At 41.3% G+C, this 24874-nt stretch overlaps 3 protein-coding genes across 6 annotated transcripts in view; 1 reads left to right on the top strand and 2 right to left on the bottom strand.

Moving 5' to 3' along the window:
• Nucleotides 1-2096, top strand: part of parp2 (poly (ADP-ribose) polymerase 2) — a 10414-nt gene extending 8318 nt beyond the window's left edge. For both annotated transcript variants that reach the window (XM_027153608.2, XM_047820428.1), the window contains 3 exons: nt 260-358; nt 433-557; nt 1776-2096. In XM_027153608.2, the coding sequence (XP_027009409.2) occupies nt 260-358; nt 433-557; nt 1776-1935 (384 nt within the window). In that variant the 3' untranslated portion in view covers nt 1936-2096. The remainder of the gene's footprint in view (nt 1-259; nt 359-432; nt 558-1775) is intronic.
• A 464-nt stretch (nt 2097-2560) lies between these two features.
• si:ch211-284o19.8 (protein lifeguard 1) lies at nt 2561-6501 on the bottom strand. Of its 2 annotated transcripts, none has more exons than XM_027153630.2 (7): nt 6337-6501; nt 4944-5194; nt 4530-4603; nt 4246-4446; nt 4000-4128; nt 3723-3866; nt 2561-3263 (listed from the first exon to the last, which is right to left on the bottom strand). In XM_027153630.2, exons 2-7 carry the CDS (start codon nt 5158-5160, stop codon nt 3111-3113), a joined length of 918 nt encoding a protein of 305 aa, XP_027009431.1. In that variant the 5' UTR covers nt 5161-5194; nt 6337-6501; the 3' UTR covers nt 2561-3110. The 2 variants fall into 2 exon arrangements, with proteins under 2 accessions (XP_027009431.1, XP_027009432.1); XM_027153631.2 differs by having other exon boundaries at nt 4944-5209; nt 6337-6473.
• A 1076-nt stretch (nt 6502-7577) lies between these two features.
• On the bottom strand, nt 7578-16351 carry zgc:66427 (uncharacterized protein LOC406256 homolog). Of its 2 annotated transcripts, none has more exons than XM_027153641.2 (5): nt 15675-16351; nt 11585-11677; nt 10786-10891; nt 10603-10691; nt 7578-8734 (listed from the first exon to the last, which is right to left on the bottom strand). In XM_027153641.2, the coding sequence occupies exons 1-4, from the start codon at nt 16129-16131 to the stop codon at nt 10634-10636; spliced, it is 714 nt and encodes a 237-aa protein (XP_027009442.1). In that variant the 5' UTR covers nt 16132-16351; the 3' UTR covers nt 7578-8734; nt 10603-10633. The 2 variants fall into 2 exon arrangements, with proteins under 2 accessions (XP_027009442.1, XP_027009441.1); XM_027153640.2 differs by having other exon boundaries at nt 11585-11680; nt 15675-16313.
• Between the last annotated feature and the right edge of the window lie 8523 nt (nt 16352-24874).

Below are 24874 nucleotides of genomic sequence, written 5' to 3'. Positions count from 1 at the left end.
TTTAGTCTTTTCACATTGAAGCTGATTAATTTCCACGTCCCCCACAGTGATTTTTCTACAGTATTAAAAATTACACCTACTTTTTAATGATGAAGCTTGCGAGTGAGTTCCTGTTGTCACTTCTGTTAAAGGACTTCTCTGTCCAGAAGATGTGGAGAACTTCACCACATCATACAGAAATGTTTCCTGAATTGGTATTAATTTATTGTGTGAAGTGTTTTGTTTCTTTTCAGTCTTGTTGGTTTTTGTGTCTCCGTAGTTCGGTAAAGGGATTTATTTTGCTGACATGTCATCTAAGAGCGCTAACTACTGTTTCTGCAGTAGGAAGAACAACGTGGGATTACTCTTACTGAGTGAGGTGTGTGACTCCAGCAGATCTCCAGCTACTGACTTTTCCCTGAGAAACACTAAAACCTGTGTTTGTTCTCTCAGGTCGCTCTGGGAAACTGTATCGAGCTTCTGGATGCAAATTATAATGCTGACAAACTGCCTTCAGGGAAACACAGTATTAAAGGCCTGGGCCAGACCGCCCCTGACCCCAAAAATGTCACCACACTGTAAGTCCAGTTGTTAATCTGATTAATCAGTCTCAATAGTCTCCTCCTGTTAGTTTCAAAGTCTAAACTATATTAAAATAAATAATCTTTAGTTTATTTCTAAAGCACATTTTACACAACCGAAGTCGTACATACAGACATAAAAGAGTAAAACACAACAAAGGAAAAGACAACACACATCTAAACTCTGTTAAATGACAAAGAATAAAATACATTTTAAAGCTAGATGTAAGGACAGATAGTGTTGGGGTCAGCATCAGTGACCATGGTAATGAATTTCAGAGCTTAGGAGCAGCAACTGCTCCATCACTCCTATGCTTCATCTTTGTTCTGAGGGCAGCAGAGCAAGTTATCTGCAGAAATAAGGGACCTTGATGGACCATGTTTTTCTCATAAGGTCAGAAAGAAAAGCTGAGACCAGACATTTCAAGGACTAATAAATGCACTGAAACGCACTGAAAGCCAGTGAAGAGAGTTAATGCAGGAGATATAACCACATTTACACATTCCTTTTAATAACCAACTGCAGATGTGGGAGAGAAACCTAAGTGACACCAATATAAAGGGAATTACAGTAGTCTACCCCAGAAGAGACGCAGACATATACAACGGTATCTATATAAAGCCCTAACCCTTAGATTAAAGTCTTAACTGATAAAAACTGCTTTCATCTGCAGAATTGACCTGTTTGTGGAATTTAAAATTGAGGGGCATTTGTGAACTATTTGGACCGAATAGCACAATTTTAGTTTTACTTTCATTAAAATGTAAAAAAGGACAAGGCCATCCATGCTGACATCTTTTAGGAAGTCCAGCAGTAAATTTGGAGAGCTAGTATTTGCTTCTGTGGCTGAAAAAGTTGTGTGTCATCTGTATAACCCTAACCCATACTTGCATTGAACGCAGCTTTAATGTTCAGGATCTTGTTCTTTTGGCTGCTCTCCGCTCGGGGTCACCACAGCGGTTCACCTGGACCGCACTCACACCGGATGCTCTTCCTGACACAACCCTACCATTTTATCTGGTCTTGGGGCCGTCACTGGCATTTACCTCTTCAGTGGCTAGATTAGCTTCCTGCCTGGGAATCGAACCCTGGGCCAAGGCAATTAGAGGGGGTCACTAATGTTCTTATGAATAAAACACCAGATTGAGACGCTTTCTTGAATCTTAGTTTTATTCTAAGCAGTTTAATGATAATGTTTTGCATCTGCTTCTTAGGGACGGTGTGACGGTTCCAATGGGACCTGTAGTGAGAACCAGCGAGGGACACAGTGAAGGATACTCACTCCTCTATAACGAGTATGTGGTGTATAATCCTGCTCAGATACGCATGAAATACCTGCTGAAGATCCAGTTTAACTATTCAGCACTGTGGTGAGTGTGTGTGTGTAGAGAATGTACAAAATTCTTCTGGTGTAAAATCTTCACCACTTTTCACTGACAGAAAATAAAACCCCTTTTCCAGAAGCAGAAGAGATTTCAGTTTAGTTTTGGAATAAATAAAACTGATATTTTAAAAATAAAAATGTTCCATCTGTATCTTGTTCTGTTTATTATTAGTTGCAGTATGTAGTTCATTAATCCTGTGCTGAGTTGCTCCAGTTTATATGTATAAACATCTTAACTGTTTGAGAGAGATTATAAACAGATTATAAACAGCTCTGTTCATTATTTTGAAAAAGTTAGTGTGTTAAACCACCGAGAAAGTGTGTGTCCATCCTGTCATGTGGAGCTGGGGTGGGTAGGGTTTGGGGTGGGGCAGGAATGGGGACGGATTGGGCGGGGCAGGAGTGGGGACGGTGTGGGGCGGGGCAGGAGTGGGAGTGGGGACAGTTTGGGGCGGGGGCAGGAGTGGGGCGGGCCAGAAGTGGGGAATGGTGTGGGGTGGGGCAGGAGTGGGGACGGTTTTGGGCTTGGCCAGGAGTGCAGGAGGAGGTTTGCAGTTAGGGTTTAATTATTATTAAAGTAATGTAAGGTTTGTATTTAATTACAGATTCAGCAGCTGTGGAAATAAACTGTTTATTTAGGGCACAAAATTAAGGCAACACGTCAACATCAAGTTTAACTGTGTTCAAAATATAATTTCTAAAATAACCCTTATCATTAACCCCTAACTTTATCCTCTAATATTAATCAGTATCATTAACCCCTATGATTAACCTTTATTATTAACTAATTACAATTAAATAAAAAGCACAAATGGAATCAAGTCTGTAACCATGGGAACCAGTGTCTTTATTTATAGAGACTTAAAAACACTTCGGTTCATCACTCTGGATAAGGGGGTCTGCCAAGTGCTGTAAATGTAAGCCCTGTAACACTTACCCCTGTAATCAGGAAGCATTAATAGAGAGATGGACACAAATAAAATCTACACAAAATAAACACAATCTCTCTACAGTGATGAATGGGAAATTATTGGAAGAAGAAGCAGCACCTGATGCTGCTAAAGATCTCCATGGATACGACACTGAAACTGTCTGTATGTTTGTGTGAGTTATTTATTTAACTAAGGCAATGATGGTGATGCTGATTCAATGTGTTCATAAGGGTTCAGCTTTTAGAGCTTCCTCCGAGGATGATGAGGATGTAGAGGAAGATCATTATGATGTCCAGATAGATGACTAAAGCGGCGAAGACGTACTCCTCAGGGTCCAGGCTGTATTTCTCTCTCCCCATCACCAGCTGACAGTCGATAGCCAGGAACTGAGAGAGAGACAGACAGGTTGTAGTCTAGTGTATCACAGTAAGACAGATGCTTCACTTCAACACTCTGATCATCAAATGCTTCCTGGATTTTCATCTTAAAGTCATTTCCTGTCACATGTCAAAAAATAAAGTCAGTAAAAGATGCAAAGTAAACTATTTCTCCCTGATGGAGTTTAGATGTTCTACTGGTTTAGACAGAATTCTCTGAAATTAATCCTGAGGCCACGCCCCTTTTATATGTGCAATTATGTCACCTGATCTGATGGTTTAAAACATTTATTTGTTTGTTTGTTTGTTGGTTTGTATTGTTGCTGTCCTGTCAGTTTACTTTCCTTCTATTGGTGGCTTTTAGACGAGACACAACATGAACTTTGTTCTAACACCGAAAACACCATAGAATTCTCTGTTGATGTAAATCTTTGTGTAAATCTGGTTTTCCTCAGATCGGTGACTCACCAGCGAGTAGATCAGTGCTCCGAGAGTTCCATATACAATCTGCAGAACGTGGGAGTAATAAAATGTACTGAAGACCCCAAACATCAGCAGATCCACAGCCAGAACGATCAGAATGCCGTTACACACTGTGAAATCCACACGTGTCTGAAACACACACATCATACCTTATGAATCAGGCTTTATATTGGACCTAGGAACTATTTCTGTGTGTGTGTATGTGTGTTTGTATGTGTGTGTATGTATATGTGTGTGGTGGTATGTGTGTGTGTGCGCGCACCTGAGCAGAGAAAATGATGATGCTAAAGGAGATCACGAGTGTTGATCCCATAGCAATGGTCACAGCTGTTGTGTCATGGAACGATGCTACAGTACCAACCATGTAGGACAAACTGAGGGTCACCACTGACTACACACACACACACAAAGTAAGTTGAGACATTGATCTGTTAACTGTGATTAGGAAAATACTATCACATAAAACACTTTACAAGGAAGATTAAGTTTTACACACACACACACTTACTAGGGAGATGAAGTTCCATGGGTGCTTACGGGAGAGGGTTGAGGAGAAGCTCAATACCAGCGCCACCACCATGAAGATGATGTAGGAGCTGAGGTAGATCCAGATGTTGGCCTGCACAGCCTTCCTTACTGTCTTCGAGAAAGTAAACACACACACGATGGAGAAGGTGACCAACAGCTGCACAGTGACCACGCTGAACACCTGTACAGGTAAACACACACAGGTAAGACTGGGCGAGGTAGTGGGGAGGGGGTGGGGTTTGATATTTCCACATTCATACCCACCTTTCTGATGAAAGCTCTTCGCACGGTTTTATCATCAAACGTAGATGTGATGAATGAAGTTCCAGTCTCACATCCTGTTTGAGAAAAAAATTATAAAACACGTTGCCATGGAGATTGCAATCCCAGAATTCTGTTCTAGGCAGGAAAACATGGTGAACAGACTGAAATATACACGACCAATAATTTCACTGTGTAGTTTTGTAGTTTCTTACTCCAGTGTGGGACTGAATTTGAACATAAATAGATTTGTTAAAGAAATAACCTTCAACATTCAGAAATATAGAAGAAACTTTTGGTGTTATTGTTTGTGTTACGTGTCTGAAGTTGATTTAAAATGAAGTTTGTTTTTAAGTGAATTTAAATGAGGAGACTTCTTGTGTGTAACTTAACGTGTCATCAGTGTTGAGTTCGTACCTTGATTCCCTACTGCTGAGCCCTGAATGTTAATGTCCTGTGCAGGAGGGGGAGAGTCTGTGCTCGGGGCTCCTGGGAGGTAAACCGTAGAGCCATAGTGGTAGGGAGGGGGCAGATAGGCAGGAGGCTGCTGCATAGAGGCTGGGTTAGTTGGATAAGGAGGTGGGGCAAATGAAGATCCTCCCTCCATCTTTTCTAATGTTGGCTGCGTCTCCATGTCCTTCCTTCTGCAGCGTGAAACCAACAGGAAGCTGAAAGACAGACGTCTGTTATTACTGAATCTTCTGTATGTCTGTACTTTGAGAGTCACAAACAGCTGGAACCAAATTCCTTGTGTGTGTCAACATCAACAAACTCGGCCAATAAACCTGGTTCTGATTCTTTCAGGTTACCGAGTCTCTCTGTATAGTTCAGATAAATACTGGATTTCAGAGCATCGAGAGTGTTTTTAACACATCACATGATTCCAGAATTTAATCATCACAATCATTAATTGTGTTGAGAAAATGCAGAAACTCTTGTTGTATTATTTATTCCTAATAACTGATCTTAACACAGATATAAAAAAAAAAAAACACATTAACAAATATTTGAGGATCAAATACAGCATTAATAAACTTCTGTTCAGCCTGAACTCAGCGAGAACCCTAACACTAATACTGAGCGTGTGACTTCTGGTGTTCAGGCATTCGGACTACAATCACAATATTAATATGTCTGTATATTACAATCACACCTCATATAACTGCTGCCACTAAAACGAGCACATGTGCTGTAGAATATACAGTGTGTCCAGTGGTCACAGCTGCTTTTGTGTGTTTGTCCTGTAGTCTTGTGTCTCACACTGTGTACACCAGGTTGTACATATACACTGTATGTCTAGGACTTTATCTCTGTGTTGTTCTGTGTAGCTCCCTGATCCTGGAGGACTTGAATAAACAAGTTCAAACACAACAACAACACGGACACTGTTATGAGCTGTGTGTGTGTCTGTGATCGTGTAATAATGGTGATAATCAGCTTTGTGTGTGTAAAAAATAAATATATTGTCATAATTGGGGTTAAAAGTCTGTATGACAGAAAAGGCGCCATTTAACTTTCTGTTCTGTTTAATACAGAAATCTGATCTACTGTACAATCGAGTTAGAAGATCACCTTAAATAATGACCAGAAATAATACACTTATCTTCAGCATTTAACAAACCAAACCTTTTTAGGGTTTAAATATTTCGAAATTATTTTCTAATTAATTATAATAAAATCATTTATTTATTTATTTATTAATTATTATAAATGTAATTATTTTCTAATTAATTTAATTATTTTATAAGTTTATTTTCAGGTCTTTTCAAACCTACTAAATATATATATATATAAAGAAGCTCTTTCTTACCTTGTTAATCTGGCACACAGTGAAACACACTCAGTTTCTCACACTCAGAAACAGTTTCACACACTTGCACACACACACACACACACACTGTCATTTCAGATTTAAACCTCAGCTTTTTCTCCCTGCTGCACTTCCTATGGTTACATACTGTATTTAGCAAACCCCACTGTGAGGTAAACTGGTAAATTCCAGTGAACTGAAAACACACACACACACACTCACTCACTCACACACACACACACACACACTTTTTTAATTTCATTTTTTTTACTGTGGCATTATATACATATATAATATATGGAAATAGTTTTTTGATACTTTTGGTCTTTGATCAAAACATCAAAGTGTGTGTGTGTGTTTGTGTGTGTGTGCATTCTGCTGTTATTTACAGAGTTTTAACACTCAGTGTGACACAATAAAGTTTTTCCCGTTTCCTCATTATGACTGAAACACTTGAAGTTTAGAACTTTCTCAATTCTGTCAATATTCTTCACATCTGTTACATTATAATGTTTGATTTTTTTTTACAGTTTACAATCATTTATTTATTAATGAATTAATTTTTATTTGTCTACTTAATTAGCATTATTTCCAGTTAGCAGATCACTAGCTGTGGTTCACATCAATTAAATCAATAGATTTGAAAAAAAAAAACATTTTTATTGTAAACGTTAATGTATTATTAATAATAATTGTAATAATAATCAGAAGAAAAAAAAAAGACGAGTTTTCTGAGATAAGAAACCTGGAAATGCCTTATTGTGACACTGAAAAGCATTTAAAAACCCGCTTCCTCTCTCTCACACACACACTCTCTCTCTCACACACACACACTCTCTCTCTCTCACACACACACTCTCTCTCTCTCACACACACACTCTCTCTCTCTCACACACACACTCTCTCTCTCTCACACACACACTCTCTCTCTCTCACACACACACTCTCTCTCTCTCACACACACACTCTCTCTCTCTCACACACACACTCTCTCTCTCTCACACACACACTCTCCCTCTCTCACACACACACTCTCTCTCTCTCACACACACACTCTCCCTCTCTCACACACACACTCTCTCTCCCTCTCTCACACACACACTCTCTCTCCCTCTCTCACACACACACTCTCTCTCCCTCTCTCACACACACACTCTCTCCCTCTCTCACACACACACTCTCTCCCTCTCTCACACACACACTCTCTCCCTCTCTCACACACACACTCTCTCTCTACGTCCCAATCTTAAACATCTTTATTGTAAAAATACATACAAAACCATTAATCTTTACAGACATACAAAATGAAACAGGTGAACATGTTTACACTAATAAATAAACACTGGGTGTGTTTGTGTGTAAATATTCAGACAATTCATATTTTAATTCAAAATTTTACACTTTGTATATATAAAAAAAGATTTATGAGGTGTTTAAAATGTAACAGCATTTCACGCTAATAACATCATTACCCTCATCACCAGTCTATCACTTTTTTTTTAAAAATTAAATCACTAACCCTGGTTCTCACAACCTGCCTGTGTGCTGAGGAGGAAATTCATCTCATAGCCCTTAGAAATATCGGCTAGAGTGATGATGATGATGATGGACAGTAACTGATGACATCACACCTGAATGGCTGAAATTCACACTAATTTTGGCAAAAAAAAAAAAGGCTACAGAAATAAAGTTTAGTAAAAACAATTTTGGCAAAAATCCAGACTGAGACTTATAATAATAATAATAATAATAATAAATAGGCAGACTGTAATTTAATGTAAAACACAGATTTTAACTAATGCTTTAATTATTATTATTATTGATATTACAATAAACAGCATTTCTGCATTAAATAAATGTGTTTAAAACGGTCATATTGGATTATTTACTCTGGACTCTGTGTGAGAGACACCTGGCTGTGAGGGAAGAAGGCGAGTGTCCACTTCCTGTGTCTTAGTGGTGTTATAAAGACATCAGAGTTATTCAGAGGACTCTGTTCCTCTCTCCCTGACACAAAATCCACTCCATACACATGATGCAGTCATGCTGTCACAGTCAGCTGAACTCTAAAGCACCCAAAGTGTGTAAGACGAGACCAAAGGTTCAAACTGCACTTATACAAAATGAAAGGCTGTTTTCATTTCTAGTGCAACACAGTCGCATTATATAGATAATAAAATAAACTCCTTTAGTTCATAAAAGAAATCTCCAACCAACACACCCACACCCACACAGACACACACAGGCTTGTTCCTTTCTCCTTTCTGAGTGTGACTCAGTTCAGCTCATCCTTAGGGATTATTTCATTGTATTAGTTTCTCAGAGTTTCTGCAGTGTGTTGTTTCAGTCCTCCACTCACACTGTAGTACACTGACGGAGTGAGCAGCAGCATGGAGTCCTTAAAACACAAACACACAATAGTAATAAAAAATGCTAAAAAATAAAAGATGCAGTAAATCCTGTAGATCCTAAATTCTTGGCTTTGTCCCAATACACTGTGCAATATTTAGCTGGATGAGAGGTGTGTGTGGGTTTTCCTACATACAGTGGTGTGAAAAAGTGTTGGCCCCCTTCCTGACAATATTTTTTGCACGTTTGTCACACTTTAATGTTTCAGATCAAACGAATTGAAATATTAGCCAAAGACATGCAGTTTTTAAATGAAAGTTTTTATTATGAAGGGAAAACAAAATACAAACCCATATGGCCCTGTGTGACAAACTATTTGCCCCCTGTTAAAACATAACTGTGGTTTATCACACCTGAGTTTAAGTTCTCCTGCCACACCCATGCCTGATTACTGCCACACCCATGCCTGATTACTGCCACACCGGTTCACTATCAATACATCACTTAAATAAGACCTGAGTGATAAAGAGAAGTAGACCAAAAGATCCTCAAAAGCTACACATCATGTCGAGATCCAAAGACATTCAAGAACAAATGAGAAAGAAAGTACTTGAGATCAGTCTGGAGAAGGTTATAAAGCCATTTCTAAAGCTTTGGGACTCCAGTGAACCACAGTGAGAGCCGGTATACAGACATGGGGACAACATGGAACAGTGGTGAACCTTCCCAGGAGTCACCAACCGACCAAAATTACCCCAAGAGCAGCGATGACTCATCCAAGATGTCACCAAAGACCCCACAACATCATCCAAAGAACTGCAGGCCTCACTTGCTGCAGTTAAGGTCAGAGTTCATGACTCCACCATAAGAAAGAGACTGAGCATAAATGGCCTGCATGGCAGAGTTACAGACTAAAACCACCGCTGAGCAAAAAGAACAAAGGCTGGTCTCAGATCTGCCAGAAAACATCTTGATGATCCCCAAGACCTTTGGGAAAATATTCTGTGGATTGACGAGAGAAAAGTTGAAATTTTTGGAGATGTGTCCCCCGTTACATCTAGTGTAAAAGTAACACTGCATGTCAGAAACAGAACATCACACCAACAGTAAAACATGGTGGTGGTAGTGTGATGGTCTGAACTTGGGTTCTGCAGCAGGACAATGATCCAAAACACACAGCAAGTCCACCTCTGAACGGCTGAAGAACAACAAAATGAAGACTTTGGAGCGGCCGAGTCAAAGTCCTGACCTGAATCCTATTGAGACGCTGTGGCAGGACCTTAAACAGGTGGTTCATGCTCGAAAACCCTCCAATGTGGCTGAATTACAACAATTCTGTAAAGACGAGTGGACCAAAATTACAGCACAGCCTCCGCCGTAGCACTCTCCGCCGTAGCACTCTCACTGCAAGTATCACAAATGTTTGATTGCAGTTCTTGCTGCTAAGGGCGGACCAACCAGTTATTAGGTTTAGGGGAAAATACTTTTTCACACAGGGCCATATAGGTTTGGGTTTTGTTTTCCCTTAATAATAAAAACCTTCATTTAAAAACTGCATGTTGTTTACTTGTCTTTGACTAATATTTAAATTAGTTTGATGATCTGAAACATTAAAGTGTGACAAATGTGCAAATGAATAAAAAAAAAAAAAAAAAAGGAAGGGTGCCAACACTTTCACACCACCGTACAGGGGAGGTTTTCTTGCCCATTCAGAAGTTATCAGCTGTGTGAACACAGTGTTGTTGTTTCCATGACAGAACGTTACTGAATTACTCATTGCATTAATTTGTGGTCCACTAAAGCCACACTGTAAAGACTTTCCTTAGTGTAATGTGCTGAAGAACAAGACGTGTGTTTAAGAGAAGGGTTAGATGTTTTAGATGGTGTTGGAAATGTGGTGTTTGAGTGTGTACTGACCTGAGTTGAGCAATCAGACAGAAAACCACAATCAGTTAAAGGGATGTTCGGGGCAGCAGGGCTTCACTGAGCTCCATGAGTCAATACACCTACAGACAGCAGAAGGAAGAGGATCAGGACACACTACATGTAATCTTTATCTATTCTGTATGTTGAGAGAAACAGAGAGAGAAAAATGGTTACTTTTTGTGGTAGACACAGAGACAGGCGAGGCGAGCGATGGTGTCTCCCTGCAGCAACTCCTCCAGACAGATGCAACACTCTCCACTGTCTTTACTCAGAACATCAGCTGCAGGAAACAGAGCAAAGACAGACATCAACTAATACAATAATCTGTGCTTTAGGACACAGCGCATTACTGCTGAAACTACAGTAACTGTCTAATTTACCATTTAATTTAGTGCCATGAGTAAACAGTGAAGGAAGGAAAAGAAAAAGAAAGTTTATACTTGTACCTGAGAATCAGTTTAAACTGAAATGCTTTCAGCATTAATTAAATAAAATGTAATTATTCACTTTTATTTATTTCCATATTAAATGTTACACATGCTGCTGTATATCAGTGACTGTGAAAAGCTTCTTAATCACGAGTGTTCGTGTTCCACATCGCTCGCGCGCACGCACACACACACTTCTCCTGGTGGTGTGTTAAAGTTCAGAATGACAGGAACAAGGTTGTTTCCTCACGATCAGAATGTTAACACTCCTTAATGAGAGAGAAATTAATCTGCCTGCTTCTCATCCAATTAAAGGAAATCAAACACTTTCTTAATGATTATGTTTTTTAAATGTGTCACTGGACTCTGGATTCGCCACCTGTTTACCCAATCAGCTTTTTCCTAAAAGATTTGCTTCATGACTTGTACATATGAGCTTTTTTAGTTCAAGAGCTCTTACTCTTACCCACAATCCCTTTCTCTGCATAATAACACAAACATTGCAAACATGTAGGTGCATGAAACAGCATAAGAAATAAACCTACTGTTATAAGGCAGGGGTGGAGAGGTGAGACAGGTGAGCAGGTGCTCCTCGATATGACCTCCGGGAAACATCCTGGTGCAGAACGGACAGCGCACTGCTGAGGGAGACAGACAAGACAGTCAGGGAACAGACAGACAAGACAGTCAGGGAACAGACAGACAAGACAGTCAGGGAACAGACAGACAAGACAGTCAGGGAACAGACAGACAAGACAGTCAGGGAACAGACAGACAAGACAGTCAGGGAACAGACAGACAAGACAGTCAGGGAACAGACAGACAAGACAGTCAGGGAACAGACAGACAAGACAGTCAGGGAACAGACAGACAAGACAGTCAGGGAACAGACAGACAGACAGACAGACAGACAGACACACACAGGGAACAGACAGAAAGACAGACACACACACACACACACACACAGGGAACAGACAGAAAGACACACACACACACACAGGGAACAGACAGACAGACAGACAGACACACACAGGGAACAGACAGACAGACAGACACACACACACACACACACACACACACACACAGGGAACAGACAGACAGACACACACACACACAGGGAACAGACACACACACACACACACACACACACACAGGGAACAGACACACACACACACACACACACACAGGGAACAGACAGAAAGACACACACACACACACACAGGGAACAGACAGACACACACACACACACAGGGAACAGACAGAAAGACACACACACACACAGGGAACAGACAGAAAGACACACACACACACACACACACACACACAGGGAACAGACAGACACACACACACAGGGAACAGACAGACAGACACACACACACACACACACACACACAGGGAACAGACACACACACACACAGACACAGACACACACAGGGAACAGACACACACAGGGAACAGACAGAAACACACACACACACACACACAGGGAACAGACACACACACACACACACACACACACACAGGGAACAGACACACACACACACACACACACACAGGGAACAGACACACACACACACACACACACACACACACAGGGAACAGACACACACACAGGGAACAGACACACACACACACAGGGAACAGACACACACACACACACAGGGAACAGACACACACACACACACAGGGAACAGACACACACACACACACAGGGAACAGACACACACACACACACAGGGAACAGACACACACACACACACAGGGAACAGACACACACACACACACACGGAACAGACACACACACACACACACACAGGGAACAGACACACACACACACACACACAGGGAACAGACACACACACACACACACACACAGGGAACAGACACACACACACACACACAGGGAACAGACACACACACACACACAGGGAACAGACACACACACACACACACAGGGAACAGACACACACACACACACACAGGGAACAGACACACACACACACACAGGGAACAGACACACACACACACACAGGGAACAGACACACACACACACACAGGGAACAGACAGACACACACACACAGGGAACAGACAGACACACACACACAGGGAACAGACAGACACACACACACAGGGAACAGACAGACACACACACAGGGAACAGACAGACACACACACAGGGAACAGACAGACACACACACACAGGGAACAGACAGACACACACACACAGGGAACAGACAGACACACACACAGGGAACAGACAGACACACACACACAGGGAACAGACAGACACACACACACAGGGAACAGACAGACACACACACAGGGAACAGACAGACACACACACAGGGAACAGACAGACACACACACAGGGAACAGACAGACACACACACACACACACACAGGGAGCAGACAGACAGACAGACAGACACACACACACACACACAGGGAGCAGACAGACAGACAGACAGACAGACAGACACACACACACACACAGGGAACAGACAGACACACACACACACACAGGGAACAGACAGACAGACAGACACACACACACAGGGAACAGATAGACACACACACACAGGGAACATACAGACAGACACACACACACACACACACAGGGGACAGACACACACACACAGAGACACACACACACACCGGGAACAGACAGACACACACACACACACCGGGAACAGACAGACACACACACACCGGGAACAGACACACACACACACACACCGGGAACAGACACACACACACACACAGGGAACAGACACACACACACACACACACACACACACAGGGAACAGACACACACACAGGGAACAGACACACACACAGGGAACAGACACACACACAGGGAACAGACACACACACAGGGAACAGACACACACACAGGGAACAGACACACACACAGGGAACAGACACACACACACACACACACACACAGGGAACAGACAGAAACACACACACAGGGAACAGACAGACACACACACACAAGGAACAGACAGACACACACACACAAGGAACAGACAGACACACACACACAGGGAACAGACAGACACACACACACAGGGAACAGACAGACACACACACACAGGGAACAGACAGACACACACACACAGGGAACAGACAGACACACACACACAGGGAACAGACAGACACACACACACAGGGAGCAGACAGACAGACAGACACACACACACACACACACACAGGGAGCAGACAGACAGACAGACAGACAGACAGACACACACACACACACAGGGAACAGACAGACACACACACACACACAGGGAACAGACAGACAGACACACACACACACACAGGGAACAGACAGACACACACACACAGGGAACAGACAGAAAGACACACACACACACACACACAGGGAACAGACAGACAGACACACACACACACACACAGGGAACAGACAGACACACACACACACACCGGGAACAGACAGACACACACACACCGGGAACAGACACACACACACACACACCGGGAACAGACACACACACACACACAGGGAACAGACACACACACACACACAGGGAACAGACACACACACACACACACACAGGGAACAGACACACACACAGGGAACAGACACACACACAGGGAACAGACACACACACAGGGAACAGACACACACACAGGGAACAGACACACACACAGGGAACAGACACACACACAGGGAACAGACACACACACAGGGAACAGACACACACACAGGGAACAGACACACACACAGGGAACAGACACACACACACACACACACACACAGGGAACAGACAGACACACACACACAGGGAACAGACAGACACACACACACAAGGAACAGACAGACACACACACACAAGGAACAGACAGACACACACACACAGGGAACAGACAGACACACACACACAGGGAACAGACAGACACACACACACAGGGAACAGACAGACACACACACACAGGGAACAGACAGACACACACACACAGGGAACAGACAGACACACACACAGGGAACAGACAGACACACACACACAGGGAACAGACAGACACACACACACAGGGAACAGACAGACACACACACACAGGGAACAGACAGACACACACACACAGGGAACAGACAGACACACACACAGGGAACAGACAGACACACACACAGGGAACAGACAGACACACACACACAGGGAACAGACAGACACACACACAGGGAACAGACAGACACACACACACAGGGAACAGACAGACACACACACACAGGGAACAGACAGACACACACACAGGGAACAGACAGACAGACAGACATATACTGTGCTTCTGGGTAATGTGTCATTTGTAAAAACATCCTGTAGCCCTTGTGAAATCTTTAGATCTAAATCACTTCCTGTTTTAACGGCTGTTTAATATTTCCACATTTTTATGAGATTAGTAACAACAATGAAACGGTGTTAATGTTCACACTGTAAAGAATATTGTAACGTTGTGATTTAAAGTGTAACATGAACATGTTATAATAACATCGTGTTATAGATAGTCATTTAGTTATAATTATAAAGTCCTGGATGGAGCAGATGACAGGTATCACGTGATGCTAACAATAATAATAATAATAATAATAATAATAATAATGGTGAACATACTGCTGTGTCTGACTCGGTACAGTCCGACCCACGCTTCTGAAACCGGTCTAACGGTCCGAACCCTGGCCGATCTGGCGGCGCTGCTCCGGGCGGAGGAGTGTCTCCGTGTAGCGGCCGGTCGCTCAGCTGAGGCCCGGAGCGCCGCTGTTTCCTCTGGGGAGAAACCTTCTGGGCTTCCGGGAGTTTCCTCATCGTTATCGACCTCCGGCTCCACACTGCGGACGGTTCCGTTATCGCCGTCCGACGGGGAGACGCGACGGCCGGTGTCCGAGTCGCTGCCTTCTTCACTGCGGCTCTGGTTCGCCTCCGAGTCCCGGTCGAAGCTGGAGGAGAAATCGAGCGCGAGGCTGCTGGGCCTGGAGCTGCGGAGCCGCCGGAGAGACTCTCGCTTCACGCCGCCGTCTTTCTGCAGCGGCCCGCACACAGACTCCTGTAACCGGCTCGATCTCGTCCCCATAACGCTTTAATTACCTGTTGGTGTGTTTTACGGCTCCGAACGTTTACATCGTATTAAAAGTGTAAAATATCGTCAAAATACAAAGTTTCTCTCTTTTCTTTTTGTTCTCGATAGCTTAGCTTCGTTTTCGCCAAACCCCGCCTCTCTCACGTTACGACATTCTGATTGGCTAATCCATGATGGCTACTTTCGCGTCGTTTCGACCTAATTAGCCAATCATTGCAGGAGGGCGGGGTTTTCCAAGCATACTACTTTATTGTCAAAGATAAAAAATCGTTATTTTAATGTAATCATATTGGAATTTTGTGACCATAATTAAAATCGAAGCTGTAGCAGAAAAACAAAAACAAACTTTGACATGTTTTGATTTTCAACAGCTTGAAATTTTAACATGAATTTTTACTCTTAGAATGTTTAGAATCAGAATCAGAATCAGGTTTATTGGCCAAGTGTGTTGATGTTGACACACACAAGGAATTTAGTTTCAGCTGTTTGTGACTCTCAAAAGTACAGAAATAACACTATACTATACAATACAGACATAAATAACACTATACTATATAATACAGACATAAATAACACTATACTATATAATACAGACATAAATAACACTATACTATACAATACAGACATAAATAACACTATACTATACAATAAACACATAAATAACACTATACTATACAATACACACATAAATAACACTACACTATACAATACACACATAAATAACACTATACTATACAATACACACATAAATAACACTACACTATACAATACACACATAAATAACACTATACTATACAATACACATAAATAACACTACACTATACAATACACACATAAATAACACTATACTATACAGTACAGACATAAATAACACTATACTATACAAGACAATGCAGATACAATAGACATTATGAGTATGAAATATGAACACAGAATATATGACAGATCAGTTATGTACATAAAGTGTACATATGTACATAACCCTGGGCCCTGGGCCCTATGCAAAGATACTGTGTGGGGGCCCCTATTTCACTATTTTTAATGATAATGTAAAATGAATAGCAATTAGTATATTAAAATTTGCATTACTATAGACAGGACATATGATTCAGTGATTTAGTAACCACTTGTGAATTACTGCCTTACAGCATTGAAGTATATCATGTATAAAATAGTATAACAACATGTTATTTGCATTCATGTCAATGCAGCAGCACTGCATATCATATTTTGATCATAATATGTCCTAACCTAGGAACAACTCAGTATCTTTTTATAAAAAAATTGCAGTTTAACAATATTTAATTGAACTGTGTTTTATTTAAAAATACAGTCAAACATTAAACAATGAACATGGCATCCTTTGTGATGTAAAACATTGCAGTATTTCCAAAAAAAGAAGAAAAGGGGCAAATAGCACCTTGCCACAAAAGCAGATCTGGCTAAATCTAAAAAAAAAAAATCAATAAACAGAATAAACACAAAAAAACTGGATGCTGATATTGACATCCACGGACATGGTCACTGTCCTAATGCCCATTGGTGGGTCGTCTTGTTGCTGAAATCACTGATGAGATCTTATTCCCAATCCTAATCTTAAATCTAATTCTCAATCCTAAACCTAATTCCCAACCCTAATCCCTAACCCCAACCCTAAATTCCAACCGTAATCCCAACCTTTATCCTAACCCCAACCCTAATCTTAGCCACCAACCTTAACCTTAATCCAAGATCACTGTATACTTCCATAACCTTAACACCAACCCTAACACCAACTCTAACCCCAACCCTAATCCTAACCCCAAAACCCAACCCTTATCCTAACCCAACCCTAATCCTAACCCTAAAACCCCAATCCTAACCCCAGCCCTAATCCTAAACCTAATCCCAACCCTTGACCTAACCCAACCCTTATCCTAACCCCAACCCCCAACCTTTATCCTAACCCAACCCTTACCTGAACCCTAATCCCAACCCCAACCCTAATTCTAAGCACCAACCCTAACTCTAATCCCAACCCCAACCCTAATCCTAACCCCAACCCTTATCCTAAATCAGGGGTATTCAATTAAAATTCAAAGAGGTCCAGTTACTAAAATTTCCTCCCAGCAAAGGTCCGAATCTTATATTGTCACTTAAAATAGTGTACCTCATGTTAATAAAATCAATAACGCACATACATTTCTATATAATTTAGTGTTAAATTTCAAGTGTTTTTAAAGTCTGAACTTGTCTGGCACTTGAATGGAAAACAATCCTGTAATTGTCTTTACTACATGTCAAGTAACAGACACTGAATTTCTTCTGAATAAAATAAATAAAAATTGCAAACACAGCTTTGTGCAGCCTGAACTTAGGGCCTAGATTTCATGTAAAACATTCAGAATCTTCTGAATAAAATAAAAGTGCTTTTAATCTTTAAGAACAAAATGAAACAGAAGACTTTTGAGCTGCCCCTTTTTTAAACATTAACTACATTAATAACACAGGAACTTTAGGCAAAAGGACATTTCAGGTAAAATAGAACAGGGCAGAATTTACTGAATAAAAGAAAAGTGCAGAGCTTTGAGCTGCTCCCTTTTTCCTCTCTCCTTTCCACCTCTCCTTACTCCCTTTCCATTTTCCGTTCCTACTGAGAGACATGGACATGTAACTATCCTGCCAGCAGTTTGTATCTTAATTGTCCTGCCAGTGTAATTAGGTGCATTACTGCCACCTTCTGCTCTGGAGTATGGAACAGAAACAATCTGTTTTTGGCTTGGCTTTTGATGACGCTCCTGTCGTAATAACTAGATTAACTGCGCATGAACGAATGATTTATCTTTTTAATAATATCAAAGAGCTTATATAATCTTATAATATTAGTTATAATAAGGAGATGCTTAATATGATAATATTACAATTTTAACAGGTCCGGGCAGACCCGTCACTCGGTCCGGATCCGGACCGTGGTCCGCCATTTGGTGGTGCCCGTCCTAAATCATCCCGAGGACAAGTTCAAACAATTTGCCAATCACCTCAATCATTTCCATCGGTCCATAAAAATTAAATACACCTTACACAAAACAGAGGTAAGTTTCCTGGATACTGTAACCTACAAGGGGAAAGACTTTCTGAAAACAGACAAACTGGACATAAAAGTTTATTTCAAAGACACAGATACACATGTGCTACTGTACAAATCCAGCCATCACCCTAAACATACCTTTAGGGGCATCATTAAATCCCAACTCCAGATGTTCCTGAAAAATTTGTACGCAACCTGATGAGTTTCAAGAGGCCAAAACCATCATTTTCCAGGCTCTCCTGAAGACGGGGGTACTCCAGATCCTTCCTAAGGTAATGCCTGAAAAAGTACCTAGATAAAAAAGAGGAAGATAATGAAGATTATCACTTTGATCACAACATGCTCAAGAGGGAGCATGATATTAAACAGGATGATCAAGAACAAATTTAATACATTTAGGGTTACGGGTTAGGATTTAGGGGTAGGATTTGGGGTTGGGCTTATGGTTGGGAATTAGGGTTAGGGTTGGGAATTAGGGTTAGGGTTGGGAAGTAGGATTAGGATTGGGAATTAGGACTTGGGGTTAGGGTTGGGAATTAGGGTTAGGGTTAAGGCTTAGGGTTTGGGGTTAGGGTTATCGTTTTAGGGTTACGGTTTTAGCATTGGCGTTAGAGTTAGGGTTGGGGAAGGGTTTAGGGTTGGGATTTATGGTTAGGGTTAGGGTTGTGTGGTCAAAACGAAAATGCACATATGTGCAAATGCACATTTTTGCTCATTTTCTGCTGTAGAGCTCTGAAATTTGGTATATATACCAATTAGGGGTGGGGAGTCGATTGGAAAGCTCAATAGCGCCACCACCAGTCGAGATACGGTATTGCACATTATTTTCCTATGGGTTTATGTACAAAATTAAGGTTAGGATTAGGGTTAGGTGAGGGTTGTGTGGTCAAAACGAAAATGCACATATGTGCAAATGCACATTTTTGCTCTTTCTCTGCTCTAGAGCTCTGAAATTGGTTAGGGTTAGGGTGAGGTATAAGGAGATAAATGCGAAAGTGCACCCCCTTATAGGGTTCTGGAAAGAATTACAGCTCTGAATTTTAGGATTAGAGTTAGGGTTGGGTTAGGGTTAGGTTGTGTGGTCAAAAGAAAATGCACATATGTGCAAATGCACATTTTTGCTCTTTCTCTTCTCTAGAGCTCTGAAATTGGTTAGGGTTAGGTTGAGGTATAAGGGGATAAATGCGAAAGTGTACCCCCCTATAGGGTTCTGCAAAGAATTACAGCTCTGAGGGTTAGGGTTGGGGTTGGGATTAGGGTTGGGGCTAGGATTAGGGTTGGGGTTAGGATTAGGGTTGGGGTTTAGGGTTAGGGTTAGGGTTAGGATTTGGGGTTAGGTTTAAAGATAGATGTTTGATTAAGGAAACATGTCCTTTTGGTGCACTGGCCTAAAGAACCCTAGATAAAGACAGTACCAAAAAAATTATATATGAAGAAAGAGAAAAGAAAAAGAAACTGTTACAAATTAAAGACAGAAAGAAGAGATTGGTTATAATTAGGTTTACAGAGTAGAAGACTGCCTCTATAGACCAAAACGGATGGTTACGATTAGGTTAGAATTTATGATCAATCTGAAGATATGATCAAATTAGACCCTAAGATTCCTCCATAAACAGACCTCCAGAAATCCTAACCAAAAACAGGAAAAAAATTTGGTTATGATTAGGTTAAAGGCTAATATGAACGAGAACCAAAGACCGGTTATGGTTAAATCCAATAGAATTGGTTATGATTAGGTTATGGTCAACATGTAATGTCCATCTATCATCATCTAAAAAATCGGTTATGGTTAGGTTAAAGGCTGATGTGAAAATACTGGGGAAAAAAGGGGACCGGTTAGGTTCGGTAGAGTTGGTTATGGTTAGGTTACGGTTGCGGTCAACCAGTAACGTCCAACCACTGTCACCCAACAACCTAAAAAAATGGTTATGGTTAGGTTAAAGACTGCCATAGAGGTTCTGGAAAAACCAAGACCAATTATGGTTAGGTTCAGTAGGATCGGTTATGATTAGGTTACGGTTGTGGTCAACCTGTAACATCAAACCGCCATCCCACAACAACCCAAAAAAAAAAAAATCGGTTATGGTTAGATTAAAGGCTAATGTAGAAGTTCTGGAAAAACCGGGGCCGGTTATGGTTAGATTCAGTAGAGTTGGTTATGATTAGGTTACGGTTGTGGTCAACCTGTAACGTCCATCTACCATTACACTACCACAAAAAAATTGGTTATGGTTAGGTTAGAGACTGATAAGAATTCCCAGAAAAACAGAGACTGGTTATGGTTAGTTTTGAGGGCACACCATAATCAATAGTGATAAGAGAAGTAATTATAGTTCATTTAAGGTTATGGTGGACCTAAAATGTCCACCTACCATAAGTGCTGATCAATCAGAGGGGGGGACCAAAATCCGACTCTAGACCGAGGACGAAAACTAGAGAGAGAAAAAAGGAATGGGACCCAGGATTGGGAGGATATTTTTTACAGTTTGCTGAACCTGTATGGCCCTACATGGTCTTAAGTGCTAAAATATAAGTGCCAACCGTCAAATTCCATCACTGATCACTCCAAAGATCCACCACGGCCACGGTGCTTCTATTTGCTCCCCTAGGTGCACAAAGATCCTAAGGCATGGACAATTCCTTTAGAGGTTCCCCAGTGTCGCCCTATCGTGTCCGATTGTGGCAGCAAGTCGTATAATCCGGCACAATATGTCGACCATTTCTTGAATCCACTTTCTCAAATTCACGATAGTTATTTAAAAGACATGTATGACTTTATAGAGAAGATTCAGGGTAAATCTTTTCCTGGTCATGCTTTTCTCTTTACAGCTGCTATTGAATCACTTTATACCAACACTGACACTCGATTGGGCCTTGAGGCGGTTAGAGAGTGTTTCAATAGACATCCAGACCCTTTCCGGCCAGATGATTTCATATTGCAGCTGTTAGAGATCAACCTGACCAGGAATGATTTTGAGTTTGATAAACAGTGTTATTTACAGATTCAGGGTACGGTGATGGGTAAGATGTTTGCTCCTTCCTATGCCAATATTTATATGGCTTACTGGGAGTGGACATTGCAATCTAAACTTACGGAAAGCCCTGCTCTCTATTTCAGGTATTTGGATGACCTCTTTGGTGTTTGGCCCCACGGCCCTGAGTCATTCGATCGGTTTGTTGCATTACCTAATTCGCATCATAGGACCATTAGATTAAAGGCTCATGTACATAGTGATTCTGTAGACTTTTTGGACACTACAGTGTTCTTCTCGTCTATGTCTGAGGATAGTAAGACATTATTGACAAAAGTGTATTTTAAACCAACTGATAAATATTGTCTTCTCCACAAACATAGTTTTCACCCTAGACATACATTTGCAGGGTTAGTCAAATCTCAATTGATTCGTTTCTATAGAATTTATTCCAGACGAGAGGATTTTGTAGGAGCCACTCGGACTCTTTTTAGAGCCCTTCGTAGGAGAGGCTACTCCAAAAGGTTCCTCCGAAAGATTAAAAACCATACTTTACACTATCTACATAGCCAGGGGCCAACTGTGGGTCCCGACACCGGAGATGTCACCACATACAACATCCGGTCTAGAATGGTGAACTTTAGCATAAAAAATCATTTTCAGAAGGTTCAGAGTAAACACTTACCGCTGCAAAAGTTTCATGTTGTCTCCGCCTACAGGAAAAACAAGAACTTGAAGGACCTTTTGGTCAGATCTTCGCTCTCTTTGGATCCTGTTGCAGCACCTCCGACTTGGACAACGTATTTCCGCCAGCCTAAAGTCCTGTGGACCGGTCCTAGGGGACATGTTGTGTTATCTCATATAACCTTATTGACTCAGAATGTCGTTTATTTGATAACCTGTACTCATTGTGATCGTCGATATGTGGGGGAAACGGGCAACACACTGCAGGCACGACTAAAACAACATCTCCATAACATTAACCTCCAGAATCGTAACACACTGTTAGTAAAACATTTTGCTTCTGTAGACTTGTCTCATTTTATTATTTTTGGATTAGAGGCGAATTTCAATTCAATTCAATTCAATTCAATTCAATTCAAGTTTATTTGTATAGCGCTTTTTACAATAGACATTGTCTCAAAGCAGCTTTACAGAACATAAACACAGAGCAGAAGGTAAACATAATTAATGATAAAGGAAATAACGAATAATAAAAGAAATAAGAATTAACAGAATAAAAATTCTAGATTATTATTAGATGTATATAGTTCACAGTGTGTATGTATTTATTCCCCTATGAGCAAGTCTGAGATGACTCAGGCAGCAGTGGCAAGGAAAAACTCCCTTAAATTGGTAAAGGAAGAAACCTTGAGAGGAACCGGACTCAAGGGGGAACCCATCCTCATATGGGTGACACTGGGGGTGTGATTGTAATATACAGTCAGATAAATGTTGTATTGGTGTAAGGATCATGGACTTCGGATCTCCTTAGTATCACAGAGTCTAACTGGAGATGTCTCAGGATTCTTAGAGTCGGCCTCGGCTCAGTGGACGTCCAAAGGCTTCGTCCCACAGAGGACGTTGGGAGCTGGTACAGTGTCTGGATGCCTCGGGATGGGTACAAAGAGAGAAGCAGTGGAAAGGGATTAACATATCTGCTGTTCATAAAAATGTGCTGGTCTGATGTACTGGTGCATGATATTATGGGATGTATTATGTGTACGCCTGACTAAAGAGATGAGTTTTTAATCTACATTTAAACTGGGAAAGTGTGTCTGCGCCCCGAACACTATCAGGAGCTATATAAGAAAATGCTCTACCACCTTTAGTAGACTTAGATATTCTGGGAACTACCAGAAGCCCTGAGTTTTGTGATCTCAGAGAGCGTGAAGGATTGTAACGTGTTAGAAGACTAGTTAGATACATGGGAGCTAAACCATTAAGAGCCTTGTACGTAAGTAGCAGCAGTTTGTAGTCAATTCTATACTTAACAGGTAGCCAGTGTAGAGATGATAAAATTGGGGTTATATGGTCATACTTTCTTGTCCTAGTGAGAACTCTGGCAGCTGCATTTTGGACTAACTGTAACCTATTTATTAAAGATGCAGGACAACCACCTAGTAATGCATTACAATAGTCCAGTCTAGAGGTCATGAACGCATGAACTAGCTTCTCAGCATCAGATACAGACAGGATGTTTCTCAGCTTGGCAATGTTTCTAAGGTGGAAGAAGGCTGTTTTGGTAGTATGGGCGATATGATTTTTAAAAGACAAGTTACTGTCTAATATAACACCGAGGTCTTTCACTGTCGAGCTACTAGTAACAGTACATCCCTCTAAATGGGAGTTAAGTTGTGAGTTTATGTGCACTGGTTTTTGGACCTATGAGTAGTATTTCTGTCTTATCGGAGTTTAACAATAGAAAGTTGCAGCTCATCCAGTCCTTTATCTCTCTAAGGCACTGAGTTAATTTGGACACTGTGGCTATTTCATCTGGTTTTGATGAGATATATAACTGTGTGTCATCAGCATAACAATGGAAGCTAATCCCATGTCTTCTAATAATGTTCCCTAATGGAAGCATGTATATAGAGAAAAGCAGAGGTCCTAGAACTGATCCTTGAGGGACCCCATAATTAACGGGTAGTAAACTGGAGGATTCACCATTTAATTCTACAATATGGTATCGGTCAGA

This window comes from Tachysurus fulvidraco, chromosome 1 (assembly GCF_022655615.1).
Source record: "Tachysurus fulvidraco isolate hzauxx_2018 chromosome 1, HZAU_PFXX_2.0, whole genome shotgun sequence".
Taxonomy (NCBI): domain Eukaryota; kingdom Metazoa; phylum Chordata; class Actinopteri; order Siluriformes; family Bagridae; genus Tachysurus; species Tachysurus fulvidraco.
This window is presented reverse-complemented; position numbering and strand designations above follow the sequence as displayed.

Excerpts from the sequence above, each read along its gene's own strand:
- zgc:66427 (XM_027153640.2), bottom strand. The coding sequence starts at position 16,131 with ATGGGGACGAGATCGAGCCGGTTACAGGAGTCTGTGTGCGGGCCGCTG. Across the intron at positions 10,892-11,584 it reads TCCACCCCTGCCTTATAACA|CTGATGTTCTGAGTAAAGAC; the intron begins GTAGGTTTATTT and ends TGTTTCCTGCAG. Across the intron at positions 10,692-10,785 it reads CTCTGTGTCTACCACAAAAA|GTGTATTGACTCATGGAGCT; the intron begins GTAACCATTTTT and ends TGCTGTCTGTAG.
- si:ch211-284o19.8 (XM_027153630.2), bottom strand. The coding sequence starts at position 5,160 with ATGGAGACGCAGCCAACATTAGAAAAGATGGAGGGAGGATCTTCATTT. Across the intron at positions 4,129-4,245 it reads CATGGAACTTCATCTCCCTA|TCAGTGGTGACCCTCAGTTT; the intron begins GTAAGTGTGTGT and ends GTGTGTGTGTAG. Across the intron at positions 3,867-3,999 it reads TCATCATTTTCTCTGCTCAG|ACACGTGTGGATTTCACAGT; the intron begins GTGCGCGCACAC and ends TGTGTGTTTCAG.